The sequence below is a fragment of the Bison bison genome, unplaced genomic scaffold (assembly GCF_000754665.1).
Source record: "Bison bison bison isolate TAMUID 2011002044 unplaced genomic scaffold, Bison_UMD1.0 scf7180017864525, whole genome shotgun sequence".
In the NCBI taxonomy this organism is placed as follows: Eukaryota; Metazoa; Chordata; class Mammalia; order Artiodactyla; family Bovidae; genus Bison; species Bison bison.
In genome coordinates, this window is record NW_011495076.1 from 1,441,387 (window position 1) to 1,465,093 (window position 23,707).

The 23,707-nt window shown below is 39.9% G+C and overlaps 1 protein-coding gene across 2 annotated transcripts in view; it reads left to right on the top strand.

Moving 5' to 3' along the window:
• Positions 1-23,707, top strand: part of NPSR1 (neuropeptide S receptor 1) — a 154,591-nt gene that overhangs the window by 98,481 nt on the left and 32,403 nt on the right. The window contains exons 3-5 of one of the 2 annotated variants that reach the window (XM_010831141.1): positions 8,752-8,855; positions 17,751-17,844; positions 22,831-23,032. In XM_010831141.1, coding sequence (XP_010829443.1) covers positions 8,752-8,855; positions 17,751-17,844; positions 22,831-23,032 — 400 coding nt within the window. The remainder of the gene's footprint in view (positions 1-8,751; positions 8,856-17,750; positions 17,845-22,830; positions 23,033-23,707) is intronic. The other variant, XM_010831142.1, reaches the window with a different exon arrangement.

Below are 23,707 nucleotides of genomic sequence, written 5' to 3' on the forward strand. Positions count from 1 at the left end.
AATTGATGCTTTTGAACTGTGTTGTTTGAGAAGACTCTTGAGAGTCCCTTGGACTGCAAGGAGATCCAACCAGTCCATCCTAAAGGAGATCAGTCCTGGGTGTTCACTAGAAGGAAGGACTGATGTTGAAGCTGAAACTCCAATACTTTGTCCACCTGATACAAAGAGCTGACTCATTTGAAAAGACCCTGATTCCTGGAAAGATTGAGGGCAGGAGGAGAAGGGGATGACAGAGGATGAGAGGGTTGGATGGCATCATCAACTAAATGGCCATGAGCTTGTATAAACTCCAGGAGTTCGTGATGGACAGGGAGGCCTGGCATGCTCTGGTTCATGGGGTCACAAAGAATTGGACACAGCTGAGCGACTGAACTGAATTGAACTGATGAGACCAGATAGGCCTGGCATTTTGCATGATGTACTCTGTATTCAAGCTAAATAAGCAGGATGAAAATATATAGCCTTGATGTACTCTTTTCCCGATTTGGAACCAGTCTATTTTTCCATGTCCAGTTCTAATCGTTGCTTCTTTACTTGCATACAGGTGTTTCAGGAGGTAGGTAAGGTAGTCTTGTAGTCCCATCTCTTTAAGAATTTTCCACAGTTTGTTATGATCCACACAGTCAAAGGCTTTAGCATAGTCAATGAAGCAGAAGTAAATGTTTTTCTGAAATTCTCTTGCCTTTTCTATGATCCAATGGATGTTGGTAATTTGATCTCTATGATTATTAAACAACATATATTAACTACAAAACCCTTGATGACAAAGAGGTGCACAGTACAGTCCTGGGCAGCATCAGTGAAATAAGATAGTTACTGAGATCTTAAATTATACAAAAGGGCAGCCATAAAGACCATCCAAGACAATGATGGTCCAAATATTTCTTGATAACAATCTACCACATCCATCCCAACCTGCTACAACTCATTTGTCCTTTGGCATGAGAACAAAGGGAAAAAAAGATATTCAAAGAACTTGTCTCTTGGATAACTACAAATGATTTTCCCTACCCCTACACTTAGATTTCTAAACATCCTATAATAAACTGACTCACTGATGTCAGTTCTTTTTAAAAGGAAAACACACTCTCATTAAAAGAGGAAATGAGTTTCCATTTCTGACCTTTATACTGAGTCAGCTTGAGTCCCATGTGGTGCTGACGATTGTGCATGACCCTGCCTCAAGACAGTTCCACGTAAAATGGAGGAGAAGTAGTGGCTCCGTGCCTTATTTTCCCTTATCTTAAGGAAACGTTTGCTTTGCTGAACCTGATGTTTGTATATATGAGTGTAAGAATTCTTCACCACTCAGCAATGACCAATGACCCAGGCTGACCAGTTGGCCTCATTAAATGAGATTCTTGGCTTTTGGGTACATAGAAGCAAAGGGAATACATTTTAGGAGGACATGGGTTTCTTTAATTGGACATATGATTTTTACTTGTTTGGTGGACCAATGGAGAAAGAGAGACATTAGTGGCATTTTGTGACTGTTAAGACTAATTGAAAAATCTCAGGAATGAAGCTTTCTGTGAAGAGAGTGCTCTAATGGGAATGGATGTGATGATTATTTACCTAATTGAGCAATAATGACTGAGGTGCAGGCCACTTTTTCCGGGATTAATAAAGAACCCGGGAGTTGACAGTTTAGGCCATTAAGCTCAGCTAGTACTCAATCTTGGTGAAGGGCATGGTGCCAGAATTATATTAGTATTGTAAAATGAGCCCAAAACTTAGAGACACGAGAACTTACTTTTCTGAGAAATAATTTTACTTGGCAGTTAATCATCTGACATCAGTTTGGGCAACCCAAGTTCTCTCATTAAACTAACTTTCACATAAGGTCTTGAAATCTTATTCCATTTAGAGTGTTCTCAAGCATATGGTTGTTATAAAAGCAAAGTGGGAGAGAGTGGGATCCTTAGTAATATCAAAAATAGTTTCCTGCGCAACTGCAAGCAAACAAGCCATTATCACCTCCCTTGCTTTTAAAACAAAACAAACAACACAATGACACTGAGTTGAACTAGAGGCATCACAGACCCTGGAGATTCATGGTTGAAATTGTTACCCAGAGTGTCCCTACAGTAAAACCAAGCAACACTACTCCATAATCTCTAATTGGCACTACAAGTATCTTGCTGCTGCTGCTGCTAAGTCGCTTCAGTCGTGCCCGACTCTGTGCGACCCCATAGACAGCAGCCCACCAGGCTCCCCCGTCCCTGGGATTCTCCAGGCAAGAACACTGGAGTGGGTTGCCATTTCCTTCTCCAATGCATGCAAGTGAAAAGTGAAAGTGAAGTCGCTCAGTCGTGTCCGACTCTTAGCGACCCCATGGACTTCAGCCTAGCAGGCTCCTCCGTCCATGGGATTTTCCAGGCAAGAGTACTGGAGTGGGTTGCTGTTGCCTTCTCCGAAAGGTATCTTACATTATCAGAAATCTCAATCTTATAGAAATTGTGTTTGTATTCAATAGCCCCCTATCCAGTGCAACAAATGTTCATGTACTACTCACTTGCCAAGAAAAAGAGTTACTCAGCTTTCTAGGTGTTAACTATTCCTATAGTTCTGCTCTGCATGGGAAAGTTCAAACATCAACTTAGAGCAAGTAGAAATGGTGCTTCAACTTTCTCTCTCTGCAGAGTGAATCCTACACTGGTGGCCTTGCATTTTCAAGGTATTTGCAAATCTGTTTTATAAGCCAACATTTCCTTCTTTTGCTAGCAAACACTGAATATTTTGCAAGACAGTATAAAAAGGGATGAGAGTATAAACATGAATAAGGCACAGCCACTGTGGTACTACAACCTAGCAGAGACCTTAGAATCAAGAGAGCTCTTAAAAAAAAAAATTGGGGTATAGTTGCTTTACAATATTGTGTTAGTTTCTGCTGTACAACGAAGTGAATCAGCTATACGTATACATATACCCCCTCTGTCCTGGACCTCCCTCCCACTACACCCCCAACCACCCCCCCAACCCAGCAATCAACATCATCAGAGGACCAAGCTGAGTTCCCTATGCTATATAGCAGGTTCCCACTAGCTATCTATTTTACATATACACATGGAATATTACTCGGCCATTTAAAGGAGTGAAATTGGGTCATTTGTAGAGAGAGCTCTTTTGGAAAACCTGTTGAGGGAGCAAAACTTCCAATCATAGTCCTCCTTCCAGCATCTGGATTTCTAATCATTATCTTAATCTACACTGAAGAAGATGGTTAATGTGGCTCCATCTGCTCTGAGGCATCACCTCTCTAGCAACCTCTGCAGGAGCCTGCAGCCAGCCAATCAAGCAACAGCAGTAATAATGCAGTCATTTATTTAGTAGGAAGTTACCAAGCTTTTACCACATAATAAAAAGATGTCAGGGTCCAGAGACATAAAGGTGAATTTTTAAAAAATCTCTATCTTCCCAAACTATAGTGTAATTGAAAAGAAATATTAAAAATGTTAATGTGTTACAGGTACTTCAATAGTAGCGTAGGGAGAAACCCAGAAGAGGAAATCAGCCAATCTCAGTAGTCTTCAGGAAGAAGAACATGCATCATAAAGGAGGTAATCTTGAGCTAAACTTTAAAAAGTTAAGAGATATCCTTCAGGTAGAGGTACATAAAGAACTTGCCAAGTCAAGGGACCGACATAAAGAAAGGGGCTGGCAGAGGAAAACGCTGGGGATGGTCAAGGAACAGTAAGGTCTTCTCTCTTAACTACATCTTAAGTGCCTCACTTGATTAAGCAGCACTTCCACTCTTTCTGCAAACTAGCAGAAAATACCCTACCAGCATCTGTGGCAAGTCGGATGGACACTAATGAGCCTGTCCCCTTTCTCCTTCCACTTCTTCTATTATGTGAGTCACAGGAGTTTGTTCCCAATCAGTTTGTGCCAAATGTACTCATGACTGAAATTATATAATTAACATAAACAACACTGTGCAGTTGTTGTTTCTGTGAAAATTAAGTTGGATATTTTGAAAAAACTTGACTTTTACTGAGTCACTAAGAGAAGTTACAATAGAAGCAAGCCCAGGAAATGGAACTATAAAAGAATAAAGGAGGATTATAAAATTCCCTACAATGAGATTCTGCCTCAAATTGCTTTGCTGATATCTCAAGTTCTCACTCTAAAGAAACCAGGACTGGAAATCATGAAAGATGCATTATGGAGGCATTTTATGCACTAAAAAAGGTGATTCATAAAATCAAAGTCTTGCCCCTATGTTAAAGATAAGACAAATGTACACTCAAGTTTTATGTTAAGATATTTTAAGGTGGTTTTGTGGGTGTGCTTTCTTTCTTTAACCAATGTTTTGACCATCAAACTGGTGTCACTGTTAATGTACTGGTCGAAAGGATTTCTCTTATAGCACGAATTTAGGAGAGGATGAGAAAAGATCAAACGGAAGAAAGAGGCAGGAAGGCTCCAAAAGTCACAATAGGGCATCTGGACTTTATTCTATAGATCAGGGAGTGGCAAACTATAGCCCACAGGTCAATCTCAGCCCCAAACCCATTTTTATAAATAAAGTTTTATTGGTACATAGCCATGTCCAATCAGTTAGAGGAGTACCTATGGCTGCATTCACCCTACAATGGCAGAGCTGAAGAGTTGTTATAGAGATGGTGTGCAGGTATACAAGAAGGTTTAGGCTATGCCTACAGGAAAAGCATGAAATACTTCTTTCAACAAAAGCCCTAGGCCACTGCAGGACCAAATGCCCTAGAGAACAAGGAAAGGCACAGAAATAAAAATCCCTCAATTCTTGGGGATGGAGCTATAAAATGGCTGGGCCAGGATATCAAACTAATACTAATTAGAAGTCTCCTACCACTAGGGAAAGACATTGAAAATCTTTCCCACACAAGACCCACCACTTTGATTTCCAGGGAGGAACTGGAACACTGAGAATGTCCCACCCTCAGGGCCCAGGTGTACAGGTCTATGTGAGACTGAGGCTTGGCCAGGAAAAAATAGAGCATTACAACTACCAGCTTAGGAAGCATTGAGCAGCAAACAGTAACAAGGCTACAGGACTATAAATGCATCTGAAAGCCAAGAGTGGAGCATTAAAACCCTCCAACACCCCAACTCCCATGCTAATAGAGCATCCAAAAGCATCTGAAGCCTCTAGGGACTGAGGATGTCCACAGCAACAACATCATTAACCGTTAGGGAAATGCACACTGAAGTCATAATGAAAGGCCACAGTCTGGGCTTCCCCAATGGCTTAGAGGGTAAAGAATCTTCCTGCAATGCAGGAGACACAGGAGATGTAGGTTCGATCTCTGGAGGAGAAATGGCAGCCCATTCCACTATTCTTACCTGGAAAATCCCATAGACAGAGGAACCTGGTGGGCTACAGTCCAAATCGTTGCAAAGAGTTGGACATGACTGAGCAACTGAGCACAGCACCATACATTCATGGTTGAATAAATAAAACACATTGAGAATGTCAAGTGGTACCAAGGATGCAGAATTATTTCTTATACTTTATTGGTAAGGAGCACACTGGTGCAGCAACTCTGGAAAGCAGTTGAGCAGTTTCTTATGACAAGCTATACTTACCCTAGGGCCCAACAGTCTACTCCTGGGTATTTACCCTAAGAAAATGAAAACTTATGTTCACATAAAATCTTATATAGGAATGTTCATAGCAGTTTTATTTGCGACAGCTGAAACCTGGAAGCAACCCAAATAGAATGAGCTTATGCTCCTATATTTGCAGGAAGCACCATCATCTACCCATTCCAGGACCCTAATATATTGTTGACTCCTCTCTCTACCTCACTTTTAAAACACCAAAGTCCTCCTTATTGTACCTTCAAAATATATGTCACATCTGCATTTTCTTCTCTATTTTTGCTATTTGACACACGCTAGGTACCAACGATCTCTTTCTTGAACTTCTGCACAGTTGCCTAACAAATATAAATGGAAATTCCAGTATTGTGTGTTAGTCACTCAGTCGTGTCTGAGTCTTTGCAATCCCATGGACTGTAGCCTGCCAGGCTTCTCTGTCCATGGAATTCTCTAGGCAAGAATACTGGAGTGGGTACGAATTCCCTCCTCCAGGAGATCTTCCTGACCCAGAGATTGAAATCAGCTCACGTTCATTGCAGGCCAATTCTTTACCATCTGAGCTATCAGGGAAGCCCAATTTCAGTATTAGACCTACCAAATGGATCTACCCCTCCCCCAACCCATGTAAAACACATGTTTGGATACATAAACATTTAATTTTCCCCCCAGTATATGGGAGAAAAAAAAGAAAGTTCCTTTAATTGGCACATAAGACCTTAAAAATCCTTGTTTCTTGACTCTCCAGGCTGAAATAGGTGCTTGCCACTTTCAAGCACCTATTTCAGGCTTCAGCAACAACAAATAGATGTTGTTTCACATTCAAAAGCAATTGAGTTTCTCATCTCACTCTGTCTCACCTCCGTAACTTCATTCATGCTGTCACCTGTGCCAGAGTTAACATCCTTCCCTCCCTCTTCCACTGACCTGTCCAAACCTTTAGGGTTCAGTTCAGGGGTCACCTCATTTTGACTTCTCCCTACAATACCCATTCTCCTGCTCCGAGTGGGAACCCACTTCATGTTTGTAAGAATCTGTCAAAGGAGCACTAAAGACTGCTGTGAGCCTGTTTTGGCTTTTCTGAGTATAACAGTTTCCTAGAATTGTTCACAGAAGAGATTTTAAAAAGCAAGAGTAATACATAGAAGTGATGAAGCCTTTCAAGTGTGCCCTTTGTTCCCAAGGTTCTATTAATTGCCATTTAGGGAAGGCTTATTTGCAATGTCCCCAATTACTTAGGCAACTAAATAGCATTTACGGATTAGATAGAGCAGCATTTGCTTAATAGCAAATAACAAATGCAGTGGCACAGCCCACTGATAGTCTCCTTCCAGAGATGGGCTTATTTAAGTTTGAGCTCCAGAGGGAAGTTGCCTTTTTTTTTTTTTTTTACTGGAGTACATTATAATTGTTCACATAACCACTTAGATCTAGACATTGGGTTTTTTCCCCTTAATTTTTAAAAAATTAAGTAATAAATAAACCAAAAGAGTATATCCAAGTAACTCCAGTGTCCATTCCACTTATTCGAGTCTATTCCTGCCAGTAAAAGCTTCATGAAATTCCTATCTGATCAAATCACAACCCCACAACTCTGAAGACCCTTTCATCTGACCTTCTCAGCTAGAACATCTCTGACTACCCAGAATTGCTGTGAGATTTCTCTTCTCCAACTTTTTAGACAGTTTTGTGGTAGTTTCTATGTGCTTGCCAATGCTTCTAATTGTTGTTACCTATAGGGAAACAAAAAGGAAGAAACAGGCAGAACACTGATGTTCAATATAAAAATGCCAGTTGGGGACTTGGCAAGGGGCAGGCAAGACCAGACTGTGGAAGGCTTTGATGCTAAACTCAGGGCTCAGACTTTATTAATGGTGACGATTCAGATAAAGTAGGTTTTTAGGTCCTTGACAGAGTGTTATATCCCATGTCTCAAGAAAGTGGCCCTAAGTCAATGAATCTGTCCTAAGTTCTAGTCCTATCCATTGATCAGCAGAAAATCCCTGAAGCACTGATTTGAGAATGATTCTGGATCACATAATTAATGACAAATATCTGCATAGAGGTACGGGGAGAAGGAACTTCTAGACACACAGCATATTTTGCCATAGCTCTGGACATCCATACAACTTATACACTCTGCAATTATAGAACTGAGCAGAAAGTCTCTAACATTGGTCTCAGATTTTGGCCTCAATTCCTCAGAAGTTTAAAAAACTAAGTCATTGATCATGCACTTGACTTTGTCCAAAGAGGAAAGAAGAAGAAAGTAGAGGAAGATGACCACAACTCACATAGGGTGGTAACAAGAAGTCCAAGTTGTAAAATGATGGGTGCAGAAAGGAAAATTTTGAAAGACTTCATGGAAATAAATATTTGCCTTTTCTTAGTTTTGCCTTATATTGCTCTTCACACTGTCCTTGGGCAATAGCAACCCACTCCAGTACTCTTGCCTGGAAAATCCCACGGACAGAGGAGCCTGGTAGGCTGCAGTCCATGGGGTCGCTAAGAGTCAGGCACGACTGAGCAACTTCACTTTCACTTTTCACTTTCATGCATTGGAGAAGGAAATGGCAACCCACTCCAGTGTTCTTGCCTGGAGAATCGCAGGGACAGAGGAGCCTAGTGGGCTGCCATCTATGGGGTCGCACAGAGTTGGACACGACTGAAGCAACTTAGCAGCAGCAGCAGCAAACATCTTTAAAACTCCTCTTCTGTGACTTAGAAGGTCAACTCTCTGATAATATTTCTTATCAGTCATTACAAAAATCCTTCCTAAGTGGCTGCATCTGAGTGGCAACAGACTCTAACAATAAACTGTAACTCCTACCTTGCCTTACATTTTCTCTATTGAAAGTGAAAGTGAAAGTCACTCAGTCGTGTCTGACTCTTTGGGACGCCATGGACTACAGTCCATGGAATTCTCCAGGCCAGAATACTGGAGTGGGTAGCCTTTCCCTTCTCCAGGGTATCTTCCTGACCCAGGGATCGAACCCAGGTTTTCCCCATTACAGGCAGATTCTTTACCAACTGAGCTATCAGGGAAGCCATTTGCCACCTAATAAATCAGGAAAAACAAAAAAAAAAAGGCTCCAGGAATTCATTTCTACTGTAGCATAGCTGCAAATTTGAAAGAGACTGAAATCAACCACTTTTATGTGTTTTTGTTAGATTCTTTCACAGGACTGGTTAACATCTTGACAGACATCATTTGGAGATTCACTGGAGACTTCATGGCACCTGACCTGGTCTGCCGTGTGGTCCGCTATTTGCAGGTATGTAGCACCTTCCAAATATGATGAGACAAACCGACACCAAAATTACCTCTTGGATTCTTCATAAGGAAAATAGTGTAAAACGCTGTACTCTGGTGCAACAAATTGCTCACTTCTTCATAGTTGAAAGGACAAGCAAAATTTATATTTTCATGTTTTTTGTTTGTTGAAAATAATACATGTATAAAGAAAACCCAAGTAAGCAATAATAAGAACATAAGTGTTCCTAGTTTAAGCATTAGGTAAAATTTCTGGGTTATTATCCTTTTTGACATATTCTGGCTGTCTTAGTCCAAGGATGCTGATATAAAAATACCGTTCTGACCTGGAGAATTCCATGGACTATATAGTTAATGGGGTCACGAAGAGTCAGACACGACTGAGCAACTTTCACAGAATAGGTGGCTTATAAACAATTTATTTCTCACAGTTCTGGAGGCTGGAAGTCGAAAATTAGTGTACCAGCCTGTTCAGGTGACAGCCTTCCTCCAGACTGCAGACATCTCATTATTTCCTCACACACCATGACCAAATGGGATTTATTCTGGGTATGCAAGGTTGGTTCAACATTCAAAACTCAATTGATGTAATTCATAACATAAAAAGGTAAGAAGAGATTATATGATCCTATCAGTAGATACAGAAAAAGCATTTGAGAAAATCTTATACCCACTCATGATAAAACTCTCAGCAAACTATGTATAGAGAGAAACTTCCTCAACTTGATAACAAAAATCTACAAAAAACCTACAACTAACCTCAGACTTAATGGTGAGAAGCTAGAAGCTTTCCTCTTGAGACTGGAAATAACACAAAGATGTCTCCTCTCACACTCGTATTCAGCATCATGCTGGAAGTTCCAACTAATTCAAAATGACAAGAAAAAAAAAAAGGTTACACAGATTGGTACAGAAAGATGAAATTAAAAACACCTGTGTTTACAAATAACTTTGTCTCTATAGACAATAAAGTGCAAACCAGTAAGGTCACAGAATACAAGGTTAGGGGACGACAGAGGATGAGCTGGCTGGATGGCATCATCAACTCAATAGATATGACTTTGAGTAAGCTCCAGGAGTTGGTGATGGACAGGGAAGCCTGGCGTGCTACAGTCCATGGGGTTGCAAAGAGTAGGACATGACTAAGTGACTGAACTGAACATCCAAAAGTTCAGATGTTTTTTCATGTACCAGCAATCAACAATTTGAAGTTAAAATTTACAACACAGTACCATTTATGTTAGCACCCAAAATATGAAATCTTTAGGTATAAATCTAACAAAATATGTGCAAGATCAATATGAATAAAACTGGAAAAACTCTGAAAAAAAATCAAACAATATCTTGAAATGTATAGATATTCCATGTTCATAGACAGGAAGACTCACTATTGTCAAGATGATAATTCTGCCAGTACAACTTATAAATCCAATGTAATTCCAATCAAAATCCCACCAGGTTATTCTATAGATATGGATAAGCTCTAAAGTTTAAGTAAAAAACACAGAACAGTCAATACAATATGGAAAAAGAAGAATATGGTTGGAAGATTGACCCTATCTGATTTCAAGAATTACAAAATGCTCCAAAAATCAAAACAGCATGATACTGGAAAAGAATCAACACATAGATCAATGGAGCAGAATAGACAGTGCAGAAAGAGATACACAGAAAAAGTCTAATGGATCTTTAACAAAGGATCAAAGAGTTCAATGGAGAAAGGATAGCCTACTCAAGAAATGCTGCTGGAGTCACTGGATATCCATCTGCAAAAATAAATAAGTAAGAATCCAACCACAGACTTCACCCCTTTCACAGAAACTAACTCAATATGGATCACAGATTGGAATGAAATATGGAGTACTATAAAACTACTAGAAAATAACACAGGAGAAAATCAGGGGACTTTGGGTCTTTCTGTGATTTTTTTAGATATAACATCAAAAGCACAATCCATGAAAGAAACAATTGAAAGTTGGGGTTTTATGAAAATTTAAAATTGATTCTCTGCAAAAGACACTGTCAAGAAACTGGAAAAATAGGGCACAGAATTGGGAAAAATATAAAAAACATATATTTGATAAAGAAACAAAAGTGAAAGAAAGAAAGTGAAGTTGCTCAGTCGTGTCCAACTCTTTGCAACCCCATGGACTGTAGCCTACCAGGTTCCTCTGTCCATGGGATTTTCCAGGCAAGAATATTGGAGTGGGTTGACATTTCCTTCTCCAGGAGATCTTCCTGACCCAGGGATTGAACCCAGGTGTCCCACATTGTAGGCAGACGCTTTACCGTCTGAGCCACCAGGGAAGTCAAAGAAACAAAGAAATCCTCAAATAACAATAAGAAAATAAACAACCCTCATCAAAGTGGTCAAAAGACCTGAACAGATACTTCACCAAAGAAGATCTACAGATGACAAGCAAGCATATAGAAAGAATTTCAACGTTCATTACTTAGGCATTAGGAAATTCCTAATTAAAACAATGAGATACCACTACATACTTATTAGAATGGCTAAAACAATATTTTTTAAACTGACAATATGAAATGGGACTGAGAATATGTAGCTATAGGAAGTCTCATTCATCTTTTGTGGAAATGCAAAATGGTACACTTTAGAAGATAGTTCGGCAATTTCTTATAAACTTGAACATACTCTTACCATACCATCTAGCAACTGTGCTCCTAGGCATTCACTCAGTTGAGTTGACAACTTATATCCACATGAAAGTCTGCACAAGAATGTTTATAGCAGTTTTATTCACAATTGCAAGAAATTGAAAGCAAGATACTCCTCAGAAGCTGAATGGATAAATAAACCAAATGAGCTATCAAGCCATGCAAAGTCATGGAGGAATCTTAAAAGCACATTGCTAACTGAAAGAAGCAAGTCTAAAAAGACTACGTGTGTGTGATTATAACTATATGACATTGGAAAAGGCAAAACCATGCAGACAGTAAAAAGATCAGTGGTTGCCAGGGATTTGGAGGGATTAAATAGATAAGGCACAAGGGATTTTTAGGACAGTAATCTCTTCTGTATAACACTGTAAAAAAGGATACACGGCATTATGCATTTATCAAAACCCATGGAACTGTGCAACACAAATAGTGAATCTCAATACAAGCCATGGACTTCAGTTAATCATAATGTATCAATATCAGTCTGTTAATTTTTAAAAATAGATCACACTAATGTAAGGTTTAATAAGAAGAGAAAGTGTGTGTGGTGGGGGGGGTGGCTAATATGGGTACTCTTTGCCTTATCTGCTCAATTTTTTCTGTATAACTAAAATTGTTCTAAAAGATAAAGTATATTGATTTTTTTTAAGTCAGTCCAGAGATTCTACTTTAAATGAATCCAATCTGGCATTTTTCTAAATAAAAAAATTTAAGTTTTCTGCATTTAAGTCTCACTTTTCTACAAGATTTTTTTTTTTTTTGGTTTCATATTTCCTAGGTCATTTTTGTCAGAATTGAGGGTGGGATAGTGAGAATTTAGACATATGTCCTCAAGCTTCCATCTGTTCTCCAAATGGTATCCCATATGTTGTTGACGTGTAGAATTTTCATTGTTGACATTTATGAATTGACTATAATTGTACTTTAATTTCCTTCTTGACTCAAGTTAATTATAAGGGTGTTTAAATTTCCAAGTGGTATTTAAAAAAAAATTCATGATACTAATTTCAGCTTTCATTGCTTGTTGTTTTAAATTTGTGAATTGTATAAATTCCACTTTTTGGAATATATTCAGGGTTTTTTTTTTTCCTTGATAGCTTAGTTTATGATTAATTTTTGAAATACTGCTTATTTTATAATAATTGTATCATTCTTAGAGTTTGTTTAATTATTTCTACCTATGTATTATTGTACTTGTTCCCTCTGTAGAACTACAAACATTTTAGTTATATATATTTCAGTTCAGTTCAGTTCAGTTGCTCAGTCGTGTCCGACTCTTTGTGACCCCATGAACTGCAGCACGCCAGGCCTCCCTGTCCATCACCAACTCCCAGAGTTCACTCAGACTCACGTCCATCGGGTCGGTGATGCCATCCAGCCATCTCATCCTCTGTCGTCCCCTTCTCCTCCTGCCCCCAATCCCTCCCAGCATCAGCATCTTTTCCAATGAGTCAACTCTTCCCATGAGGTGGCCAAAGTACTGGAGTTTCAGCTTTAGCATCATTCCTTCCAAAGAAATCCCAGGGAGATCTCCTTCAGAATGGACTGGTTGGATCTCCTTGCAGTCCAAGGGACTCTCAAGAGTCTTCTCCAACACCACAGTTCAAAAGCATCAATTCTTCGGCGCTCAGCTTTCTTCACAGTCCTACTCTCACATTCATACATGACTACTGGAAAAACCATAGCCTTGACTAGATGGACCTTTGTTGGCAAAGTAATGTCTCTGCTTTTGAATATGCTATCTAGGTTGGTCATAACTTTCCTTCCAAGGAGTAAGCGTCTTTTAATTTCATGGCCGCAGTCACCATCTGCAGTGATTTTGGAGCCCCCCAAAATAAAGTCTGACACTGTTTCCACTGTTTCCCCATCTATTTCCCATGAAGTGATGGGACCAGATGCCATGATCTTCATTTTCTGAATGTTGAGCTTTAAGCCAACTTTTTCACTTTCCTCTTTCACTTTCATCAGGAGGCTTTTTAATTCCTTTTCACTTTCTGCCATAAGGGTGGTGTCATCTGCATATCTGAGGTTATTGATATTTCTCCCGGCAATCTTGATTCCAGCCTGTGCTTCCTCCAGCCCAGAGTTTCTCTATATTTAGTGTTATGCTATTGTTACATTTGGGCTTCCCTGGTGGCTTAGACCATAAAGCCTCTGCCTGCAATGTGGGAGACCTGGGTTCAATGTTACTTTTAGGTTTATTGATATTCTGTTGCCATTGTGGTATTGTATCTATTATAATATAAATGATCCCTTCAATCCATGCAGTACTAATTGCTTTGAATTTAATTTGTCTAATAATACTATTGCAATGAATGCTTTCTTTTAGTTTTCAGTTGCTCAACATACCATTGGCCATCACTCTATTTTTATTTTTTTATTTTATTTTTTTTACAGCTAACCTTATTTATTTTTTATTTTATTTTTAAACTTTACAATATTGTATTGGTTCTGCCATATATCGAAATGAATCTGCCACAGGCATACATGTGTTCCCCATCCTGAACCCTCCTCCCTCCCCATACCATCCCTCTGGGTCATCCCAGTGCACTAGCCCCAAGCATCCAGTATTGTGCATTGAACCTGGACTGGCGACTCGTTTCATATATGATATTATACATATTTCAATGCCATTCTCCCAGCTCATCCCACCCTCTCCCTCTCCCACAGAGTCCAAAAGACTGTTCTATACATCAGTGTCTCTTTTGCTGTCTCGTATACAGGGTTATTGTTACCATCTTTCTAAATTCCATATATATGCGTTAGTATACTGTATTGGTGTTTTTCTTTCTGGCTTACTTCACTCTGTATAATAGGCTCCAGTTTCATCCACCTCATTAGAACTGATTCAAATGTATTCTTTTTAATGGCTGAGTAATACTCCATTGTGTATATGTACCATAGCTTTCTTATCCATTCAACATCTAGGTTGCTTCCATGTCCTGGCTATTATAAACAGTGCTGCGATGAACATTGGGGTACATGTGTCTCTTTCAATTCTGGTTTCCTCAGTGTATCACTCTATTTTTAAACTTTGATAATCTTTTGGTTTTAGAAGTTTCTCTTCTAAATAGTATACAGTTGGATTTGGGAAAGAGTTGTGTAAACAATCTTTGTTTTAGTGGAGGAGCTCAAGCCATTCATTTTTATTTTGACAAATAGTGTTTGACAAATAGTGTTTGGTACTATTTCAATCATATCATTTTAATCTTTCTGTGTTAATTTTTTATTCACTCATTTTTTTCCCTTTCTATATATTTGGTTATAATTGTGGTAGGCTGAAAAATGGCCCCCCAAACACTTCTAAATCCTAATACATGAAACCTATGTATGTTACCTTATATGGTAAAAAAGACTTTGCAGATGTGATTAAGTTAATGATTTTGAAATAAGAAGACTATTCTGAATTATCTCAGTCATTATTACTATTGAGTCCAAAGGCAAACATACAGATCCTTGTAAGAGGGAGGCAGAGGAAGATTTGACACACAGACAGAAGAGGCACTGTAACCATGGGCTCAAAGATGGTATTGGTGTGACCACAATTCAAAGAACTCTGGCAGCCACCTAAAGCTGGAAAAGACCAGGAAAGAATTCTCCCCAGAGCCTAGAGAAGGGGAGTGGCCCTACCAACACCTTGATTTTGACTCAGTATAGCTGATTCTGACTTCTGGTCTCCAAAAATATAAAAGAATGAATTTATGTTGGTTTAAGCCACAGTGTTTGTGGCAATTTGCTATCGTGGTCATAGGACTCTAATAAATCTTTTTTCTCTATTTCTATTTTACTCTGTCATAGCTTATCTTTAAAGTGCAATACATCTCTATCAAAATAAAAACAACAAAATAGATGTCTAAAATATCTAAATAGAAATTTGATGCAATTGCTTTCCTTCTACTTTCTGCCCTCATCCAACTCACCAAATTTTCTCTGAAATATTATGTAATTATATTCATAGCTATTTTAAACATTTTGTGTTTTTCTGACTCATTGCTTACTATGGCTTTCGTATTCTATCCCCTTCTTCTTCTTGAGTACTCAATTTCAAAACAATTCTCAGTCAGCAGAAATGTTTCTTCAAGAAAGATTTTTTCCAAAAGTAGGTGATGTTTTCCTTCTACTCATATGTAAGAAAATTATCCTGTGCCTTGGTACAAAAATATTTACCAAATTTTTGAATCACAATTTTTCTTTCAACACTCATTAATCTTTTTGTTCTGTTTTCTGGCACTTATTTTTGTGGAGAGGAGGCATGACAATTTGAGGTATATTTCTTTCAGATAATCTTTAACATTTTATTTTTTATTTATTTAAAAAAATTTTTTTTAATTTAATTTTATTTTTAAACTTTACAGTATTGTGTTAGTTTTGCCAAATATCGAAATGAATCCGCCACAGGTATACATGTGTTCCCCATCCTGAATCCGCCTCCCTCCTCCTTCCCCATACCATTCCTCTGGGTCGTCCCAGTGCACCAGCCCCAAGCACCTAGTATCATGCATCGAACCTGGACTGGAAACTCGTTTCATACATGATATACATGCTTCAATGCCGTTCTCCCAAATCTTCCCACCCTCTCCCTCTCCCAAAGAGTCCATAAGACTGTTCTATACATCAGTGTCTCTTTTGCTGTCTCGTACACAGGTACAGATAATCTTTAACATTTAAAAAAAAAACAAAAACCCTGTCTAGATGTTTGAAGACTCCTGAAGTTAAATATTCTTTTTGACCATGTCTCAAAAGTACATATCTTTTTCTTAACTCTTCCTGCTTCTCTGGCCAGTCTGTTGTGACCTTTTCTCTTGCCGCAGGTCCTGAATTCGTGTGAGCCAGTCATCTCACTCAGCACAGTTGCAGATGCCACAATTCTCATGACTGTCTCATCACAACATTCTAACCCATGCAGTTCTCCCATTGAGAGTTCTCTTTCCCATCCTTCTCCTCAACTCAGTGTGGCCAGCATTAACAACTCTGAATCCATGGGTCCCACACAAAAAAAATCCCAGTTTTCTCTAAGGATACAATCTTATTTTTGTTGCTGTTGTAAAAACTGTATGCCATTTTTCTTTCTCATCACTCATCAGCTTCTTAAGCAAGATGAGAATTTCTTCTTGCATCCCTCAGGGGAGACTTCAGTCTCTGGTCAGTTTTCAGAACACCCTCTCCATGGCACCTTCTGCAACACAGATGCTGGGAAGTATATGTGGCAGTGTTACAGAAATAAAAATAATAAAGAATATCAGTGTAGCTGATTATTTTTCTGAGGCAGGGAATTAACAAAACGGTACAAATTCAGACAAAGGTTATTAACAAAGTCATGTCATCCCTATTTCATCTTAGAAGAAATTCAGACACTCACCCCTAGACTTTAGTCTTCAAGTTACTTTCTACTTACTATGAATTTGACCAAAATTTACAAAGTAGTGATATGGCTAGACTCCTGGTAGAAATGAGGCTCAAAGTTACTGGAAAATTTTCCATCTTGATAATCCTTTCAGATATATTTATTACCTTTTGCGTATGCTCTTCACAGAAGAGATATTAACCTCCTAAATCAAAATGTTCTCTGCAAAGTAAGCAAATACCACTGAACATAGAATAATTAAAGGACATGGATAAGCTTAATAAAAGAGGGTGGGAAGGCAGAAGAGGGGACTCAAAGGCTGACCCTAGTGGGTAGCTCTGCTGCAGAAGTGGATGAAGAAGGGGAGCTCTAAGAATGTCAGCCCAGATGGTGATAAATGATTCAAAACAGCATGCAGGCTCCTTGAAGCCAGATCCCTCCTATCATCTTCCAACAACTCACGTTGATAAAAGGCAAGTGAACGTTTGTTTCTAATTATTCTGGAATGTCAACTGTAGCAGAGAAAATTAGTTTAGCTTTAAAAGTCAATTACAAACAAATGTACTGCGCGAATGTCAAGGGGGACTGATCCTTGGAGAAATGTGGAGTCTCCAAGAAGCCAAGCCAAAGAGTGAGCAAGTGAGAACTGGAGGCACTCTCACCTGTCACCGCCAGCAGTGCAAAGTCCAGCACCGAGAAGAGCCATCTTCTGCCTGGGCGGGAGCCAGGCATTCCTGTCCATACTCCAAACCTCATCCAGCCCTTGGTTTAGTGCCTAGGTTTCTAAATAGCACAAAATGCTCTTCTCTCCATGATGTGCACTTCCTCACCTTTATGAAACCACTCACCTCCTCTCATTTCTGTCTTCAGGTTGTGCTGCTCTATGCCTCTACCTATGTCCTGGTGTCCCTCAGCATAGACAGATACCATGCCATCGTCTACCCCATGAAGTTCCTGCAAGGAGGTGAGCAGGCTCCACCAAGTACTATCCTTGGGTGAGGGTTTTTGCTAATATTATCCTCTTAGTAATGGCTCTTTTCCTTCCCCTTTCTCCTCTTCCCCTTCCTTCCCCACTTCTTGAGTCTGATTGTCGAAAAAGACATAGAAAAGAAACTTGGCTGCCTGGGAAAATGCTGACAGCTGGCCTGGATGGCCAAGAACTGTGAGGAAAGATGCTTTGCTAAGCCCACTCTGTGACCATTTTCCTTGACACTGATGCTTCCAGCTTTTTTTTTTAGAGTACTGTTGAAACACATAACTATCCAAACTAAGGAACACTCCCACTTCAACTTGCTTATTTTCCAGAAAGAAGCATTTTGCCTTCCTTACCCCAAAACCATGGAAATAATTGGAAAAATGTTTCAAATTGATAATTATAATGGAAACAAGGAAAACCCTCGTTGATCCAGAGATAGTGAAGAATCCCTGAAAGAAGGAAGCAGACGGGTCAGCAGGAAGGCTCAAGGCACACAACCCACCGTACACACAGATGATGCTACAGCAATGGGGCAGAGGTCTTCCTAAATAGATCGTGGAAATGCCTAGAGCAAGAGAGACTCAGGGAAATTGGCAGGGTGATTCTTAGAGTACAATGAGGACCTTTTATCACAGCACATCTCCCGTCCTGCTGTCCTTCCCCTTCCCAGATGTGCAGCAAGGATGAACATCTCTGCTTCCAAGTAGTGGGGACACTGGATTTCAAGAGACAGGGTGGGGCCCTGGGGAGCAATGACACCTTGGAGAGATGGTGGATACCTAGTCACAGGACTAATTGTCCATTGCTCTGCCCACAGGCAGAGGCCACTTACATCTCTGATCTCCAAAAGCAAATAAGAGTCCAAAGTACTTCACGTTTCCAAGCAGGCTGTGAAACTGATAAAGTGAAGAACCTAACATGAAATCTTGTCTACAAAAATGAGGTGCAATCAAATATCATGAAAAAGTGTGACAAAAGCCAATCTGTACAAGATAGATAATATGTTTAAAATACCATTCTGCAGAATTTACACCTGAGGAAACAAAATTAATAGAGCAAGCAGAATTTTAGAATAAGTAGCAATAATGTCATCAGATACTATTAAATACATCAGGCAGTACTGACACAGATACTTTGGATGGCACCGTATAGCAATACCTAATTAAAATGTAAAATGTGCAGCCCTTTGATATTGAAGTTCTACGTCTTGGTATCTTCTCTGGACAAATGCTGACATGTGTGCATAGATACACATATGTTGTGTATTGTAGCATTACTCAGAATATCAGGAATTCAATGCTCACCTTGGTGTCCCTCAGTGGAGGAATGGCTAGCACCCTATGCAGAAGTTTTAATAGCTTAGGTTCATTGATTGTGTACTATGTACTAGTCATGATTCTAAGTTCTTTATATATGTTAAATACTTTAACCCTCACAATAGCTCTGTGATATAGGTTCTATTATTATTTGCATCTTAGTCTGGGCAATTGCAATTCAAAGAGTTAAAGAAGTTTGCCCAAATCGCAGTTAGTAGCTGCAGGGGCAGGATTTGAACCCAGATGGTCTGGGTTCAGCTCAGGTGCACTCAAGTACTATATATCCTGTCTCTCAATGAAGAGGTAGGGCAGACATGGAGAGAGATATGCATCACCATGAAAATGTCTGCATCATATTTTGAGTAATAAAAACAATATACATGCAGTATGTATATAGTATAACACTAATATAAAGAAAAACTCAAAACAACACTAGAGAGAGAGAGAAGAGCAGGAAAGAATGCAAGAAATAGGGAGGTCTCAGAATAATAAACAACTGCCCACAAAAATGCACACCAACTAGTACTTAACCTTTGGGGATGGGAGTTGGAATCTCCATAGTGACCACAGGGATTTACATGCCATTAGGTAATTTTTATACCAGCAACACATGAGTGTGATGTGAAACTAATTTTAAGATAAAATTGATATCTATTTCTAAGGCTTTTTGTAGGTTGCATGTAAGTGAGTGTGTGTGAGGGGTGCAATCTGCACCAAGCTTTCTGGACACTGTTATGGTCTAGTGATGATGGCAGAGAAGGAAGTAGGGGAGGAAATGGGCTAAATGGGAGAGACATTTTATGATATGTGTATGCAGAAGTATGATACATGTACTCATCCATCTACTTATTAACACCCAGCAAGCTCTGGGGAGGATTGCAGACAATGTACAAAAGGCCATCTATACCAGAGTATTTCAAGGTGAAGAAATTGGGTTAAAGAAAACATAAGTATAAGAAAATCTGTGAGGGGGTGTCCCAGGACATTTGCTAGAGGGAGAGGCTTTGGGATCCATAGCCAAGGGGGAAACATGGTGAGTTACATGTCTAACCATATTCATTAGCTAAAAAACAAATCAACTATTAGGTTATGGAAAATATGACTGGTTCTGGGAGATACTGCCCAATATTATGGATTGGTCCCTAAATTACAGGAAAGACAGCAATGAATATTATAGTGTTCTTTAAAATATGGAAAGCAATTTATTTCCTCACTATAAAATTAATAGAGGCTTCATGTAGGGCACTTGGAAAATAATCATCTCTAATAACTCCAGGGAAAGATGCAAGCTTGGAAATGAAATTAGCCAATTTCCCTTCCTCCGCCCAATTCCAACTGAAGTCATGCAAGAAGCACACAGATTGGAGGACACCTGCAGCCGGGAAGGGAGCTGAGGAAAGACGCCATCCAAAGACACGAAACTTCAAGGAATTCCCAGCACGTGGGCATCAGATTAAACATAACATGGATGCCAAGCCCCCTAGGAAAGCTGCATGGCCTGGCAGGAAGAGGAAAAGATTCTCAGTGTTATAGGATGAGGCAGTCAGTGGCACAGGGTGGAGGGAACTGCGTGCTAGAGCCTTCTTGGTGCTCCAGCTCGTTGGAATATAAGGGGTGAGGGGCAGGATTGAGAAGGCAGGCAGGAGACTCCCCACAGAGCAGCACAGAGAATGGGGCCAGTGGAGGCCGGCAGGGACTCTCCTGTGCCTGAGTAAGCACATGGCAATGGCAACACAACCAAAGGAAGGGCAGCAGCGATGGGGGAGTGAACACAGTTTACTGATGCTTTACTGCGTTTTACTTAAGTGGTAGTTTTCCTTAGCCAGCAACTCCAGAGGAGTCATCAATTTTAAAGCTCTTTAGTAAAATTAAATGTGAGAATATTTAGGAAAGCATCAACCAGTAATGAAGAGAGATATATAGAGCCAGATATTAAAATATAAAACTCTGTTAATTATAACTGTTTACTACTTAAAGTCACTGATATCAAAGGGCTTTCCTGAGTTTTCAAGCAGGTGGGGCAGAGTCTCCACCCCTACGGGGTCTCTGGATACATGTACCTTCTTTGTAGGTGAAGATGGAAAAGCTGTGTACAGTTAGTAAAAGCAAGACCTGGAGCTGACTATGGCTCAGATCATCAGCTCCTGATAGCAAAATTCAGGCTTTAAACTAAAGAAAGTGGGGAAAACCACTAGGCCAGTCAAGTATGACTTAAATCAAATGCCCTATGAATATACAGTGGAGTTGACAAACAGATTCAAGGGATTAGATCTAGTAAACAGAATGCCTGAAGAACTATGGTCAGAGGTTCGTAATATTGTATAGTAGGCAGCGAACAAAACCATCCCAAAGAAAAAGAAATGCAAGAGGCAAAGGGGTTATCTGAGGAGGCTTTACAAATAGCTGAGGAAAGAATAAAAGTGAAAAGCAAGGGAGAACGGAATGATGGGAAGACCTAAAAAGACTGTATTATAATTCTACCCCAAGGTTCCTGTTTGTTCACTGTGCCAGTTATATCTGTTTTCTAAATCTTTCCAATAGCTCTTTTCAGAGTGACAGTTCAACAAGAACAGAATCCCAGATATTATTTCCCAAATATTTGGGATTCAAGATTCTAATAGAGCCCCTAGTTTCTTCTAGAATTGTTCTCACTTCTTATAGTCTTCCTGATCACATACTACTCACCTCTCTACAATACCTCCTGATTCTACATTTCCCTCTCTCACCCTGAGACATGAACTGGCTTTCCAATTTGAAAGTTGGGAGGTGGAGGGAGGTGTCCTGTCCCTGGATGAAGGGGCCCACCAGGGTCAGTCAACACAGACAGCACAGCTAGAGTGGTGATGAAGATGAAGAGCTTCAACACCAGCTTAACAGAAAGCATCATAAAAACTGTTTCAAAAGAACACTCTCATGTGTATTAATTGTCTCCATCTGACCCCATCATGGTTAGATGAGCAGAAGGTATATATATTTTTTTAATTCCACTTTCAAGAACTCAATTTGAGACTGAGTGGTTTGCCCAAGGTCAAAACATCACATCCGAAAGAGCCCAAATCTAGAGTGTGGGGTCAGAGCTACCAGACTTCAGGGTTTGGTTGAAAGAACTCTGCTCTCCAGAACCAAGCCCACTGCTCTTTCTCTGCCTTACCACTCCTCCCTTGTTCCTTCAAACAAAAGAAGGCTATCGAACGTTTGCCAAACAGCTTTCAAACACTGTCACAGTGCTTCATATTGCTAGGTATGTGAGAAGAATAACAACCAGATCAAAGGTCCCATCTCTGCCTTTCAGGATGAGCAAGGCACCAGAGACAAGCATTTGCACAGCAACCTATCAAATGTACATGATACAAACTGAGCTCCATAGTACTGTAGGAATGTGTCAGCATCTCAAGTCAAACAGGTAAATCAGGGAAGAAAAAGAGAAGGAGAGATTGGGCCAAGCAATGCTCTAGCTTCTGTGATTAAATTCTCCCTTTAATCCTTGCATCAGCTCTAGATGCAGGTCCTATTACCCCCATTTTAAGCATAAGGAAACTGAGGCTCTGAGAGTTCTAGAATTCCTCTCCCACCACGATCTTTTTCCACACCAGATACCAAGTGTGCTCCCAAAGGCTGTTTCCAGATGCCCAGGCATCCCTCTCTTTTCTTTGAGCAGAAAAGCAGGCCAAGGTCCTCATCATGATTGCCTGGAGCCTCTCTTTCCTGTTCTCCATTCCTACCCTTATCATATTTGGGAAAAGGAAACTCTCCAATGGCGAAGTGCAGTGCTGGGCCCTGTGGCCCGACGACTCCTACTGGACCCCGTACATGACCATCGTGGCCTTCCTGGTGTACTTCATCCCCCTGACAATCATCAGGTAAGAGGCCAGCAGGCCAGACACACACGGGGGCTTTCCCAGTTCATCAACTGTGTTCTCTTTCCTTCTAGGGCACTCATTGCTCCTAGTGTCCTTTGGGGAACTGGCTAGGAGCCAAGATCTTATGTAAAGCTACCATATGCTAAGCTCAACTCCTCCAAAGTGGAATAAGGAGGACGGAACTAACATTTTCTGATTATGTGCTATGGGGCAGGCCTTGTGAAAAGTGGCTAACAATTATCCCATCCAACACAACTCTATGAAATAACTACTCTTATCCCCATTTTATAAATGACAAAACTCAAGCACAAATAAGTCAAGTAACTTATTCAACATAACATGGTATTTAACCCCAGGTTTGTCTGATTTCATATCCTGTTCTCTCTCCTATATCATGCAACTTTTTAAATATAAGACCTAGTACCAGTTTCAGAAACCTTATAATTGAAAAGACAGACAAACTTGAAACAAAACTGGAAAAAATGAAAACACAGTACACACAGAAATATGCTAGCATGTGTATTCAGTGAAGTCAAACAATGGCAGGGAGCACTTTTTGGAAGCATCCTTTAAATGAGGGAAGTCTTCAGATAGGAGAAGGGGAAGGTAAGAACAGGTTACCTGGTGACTGGGGATAAGAGTGTATATGGTGACTGGAAAGGACAGGCAGGCAGC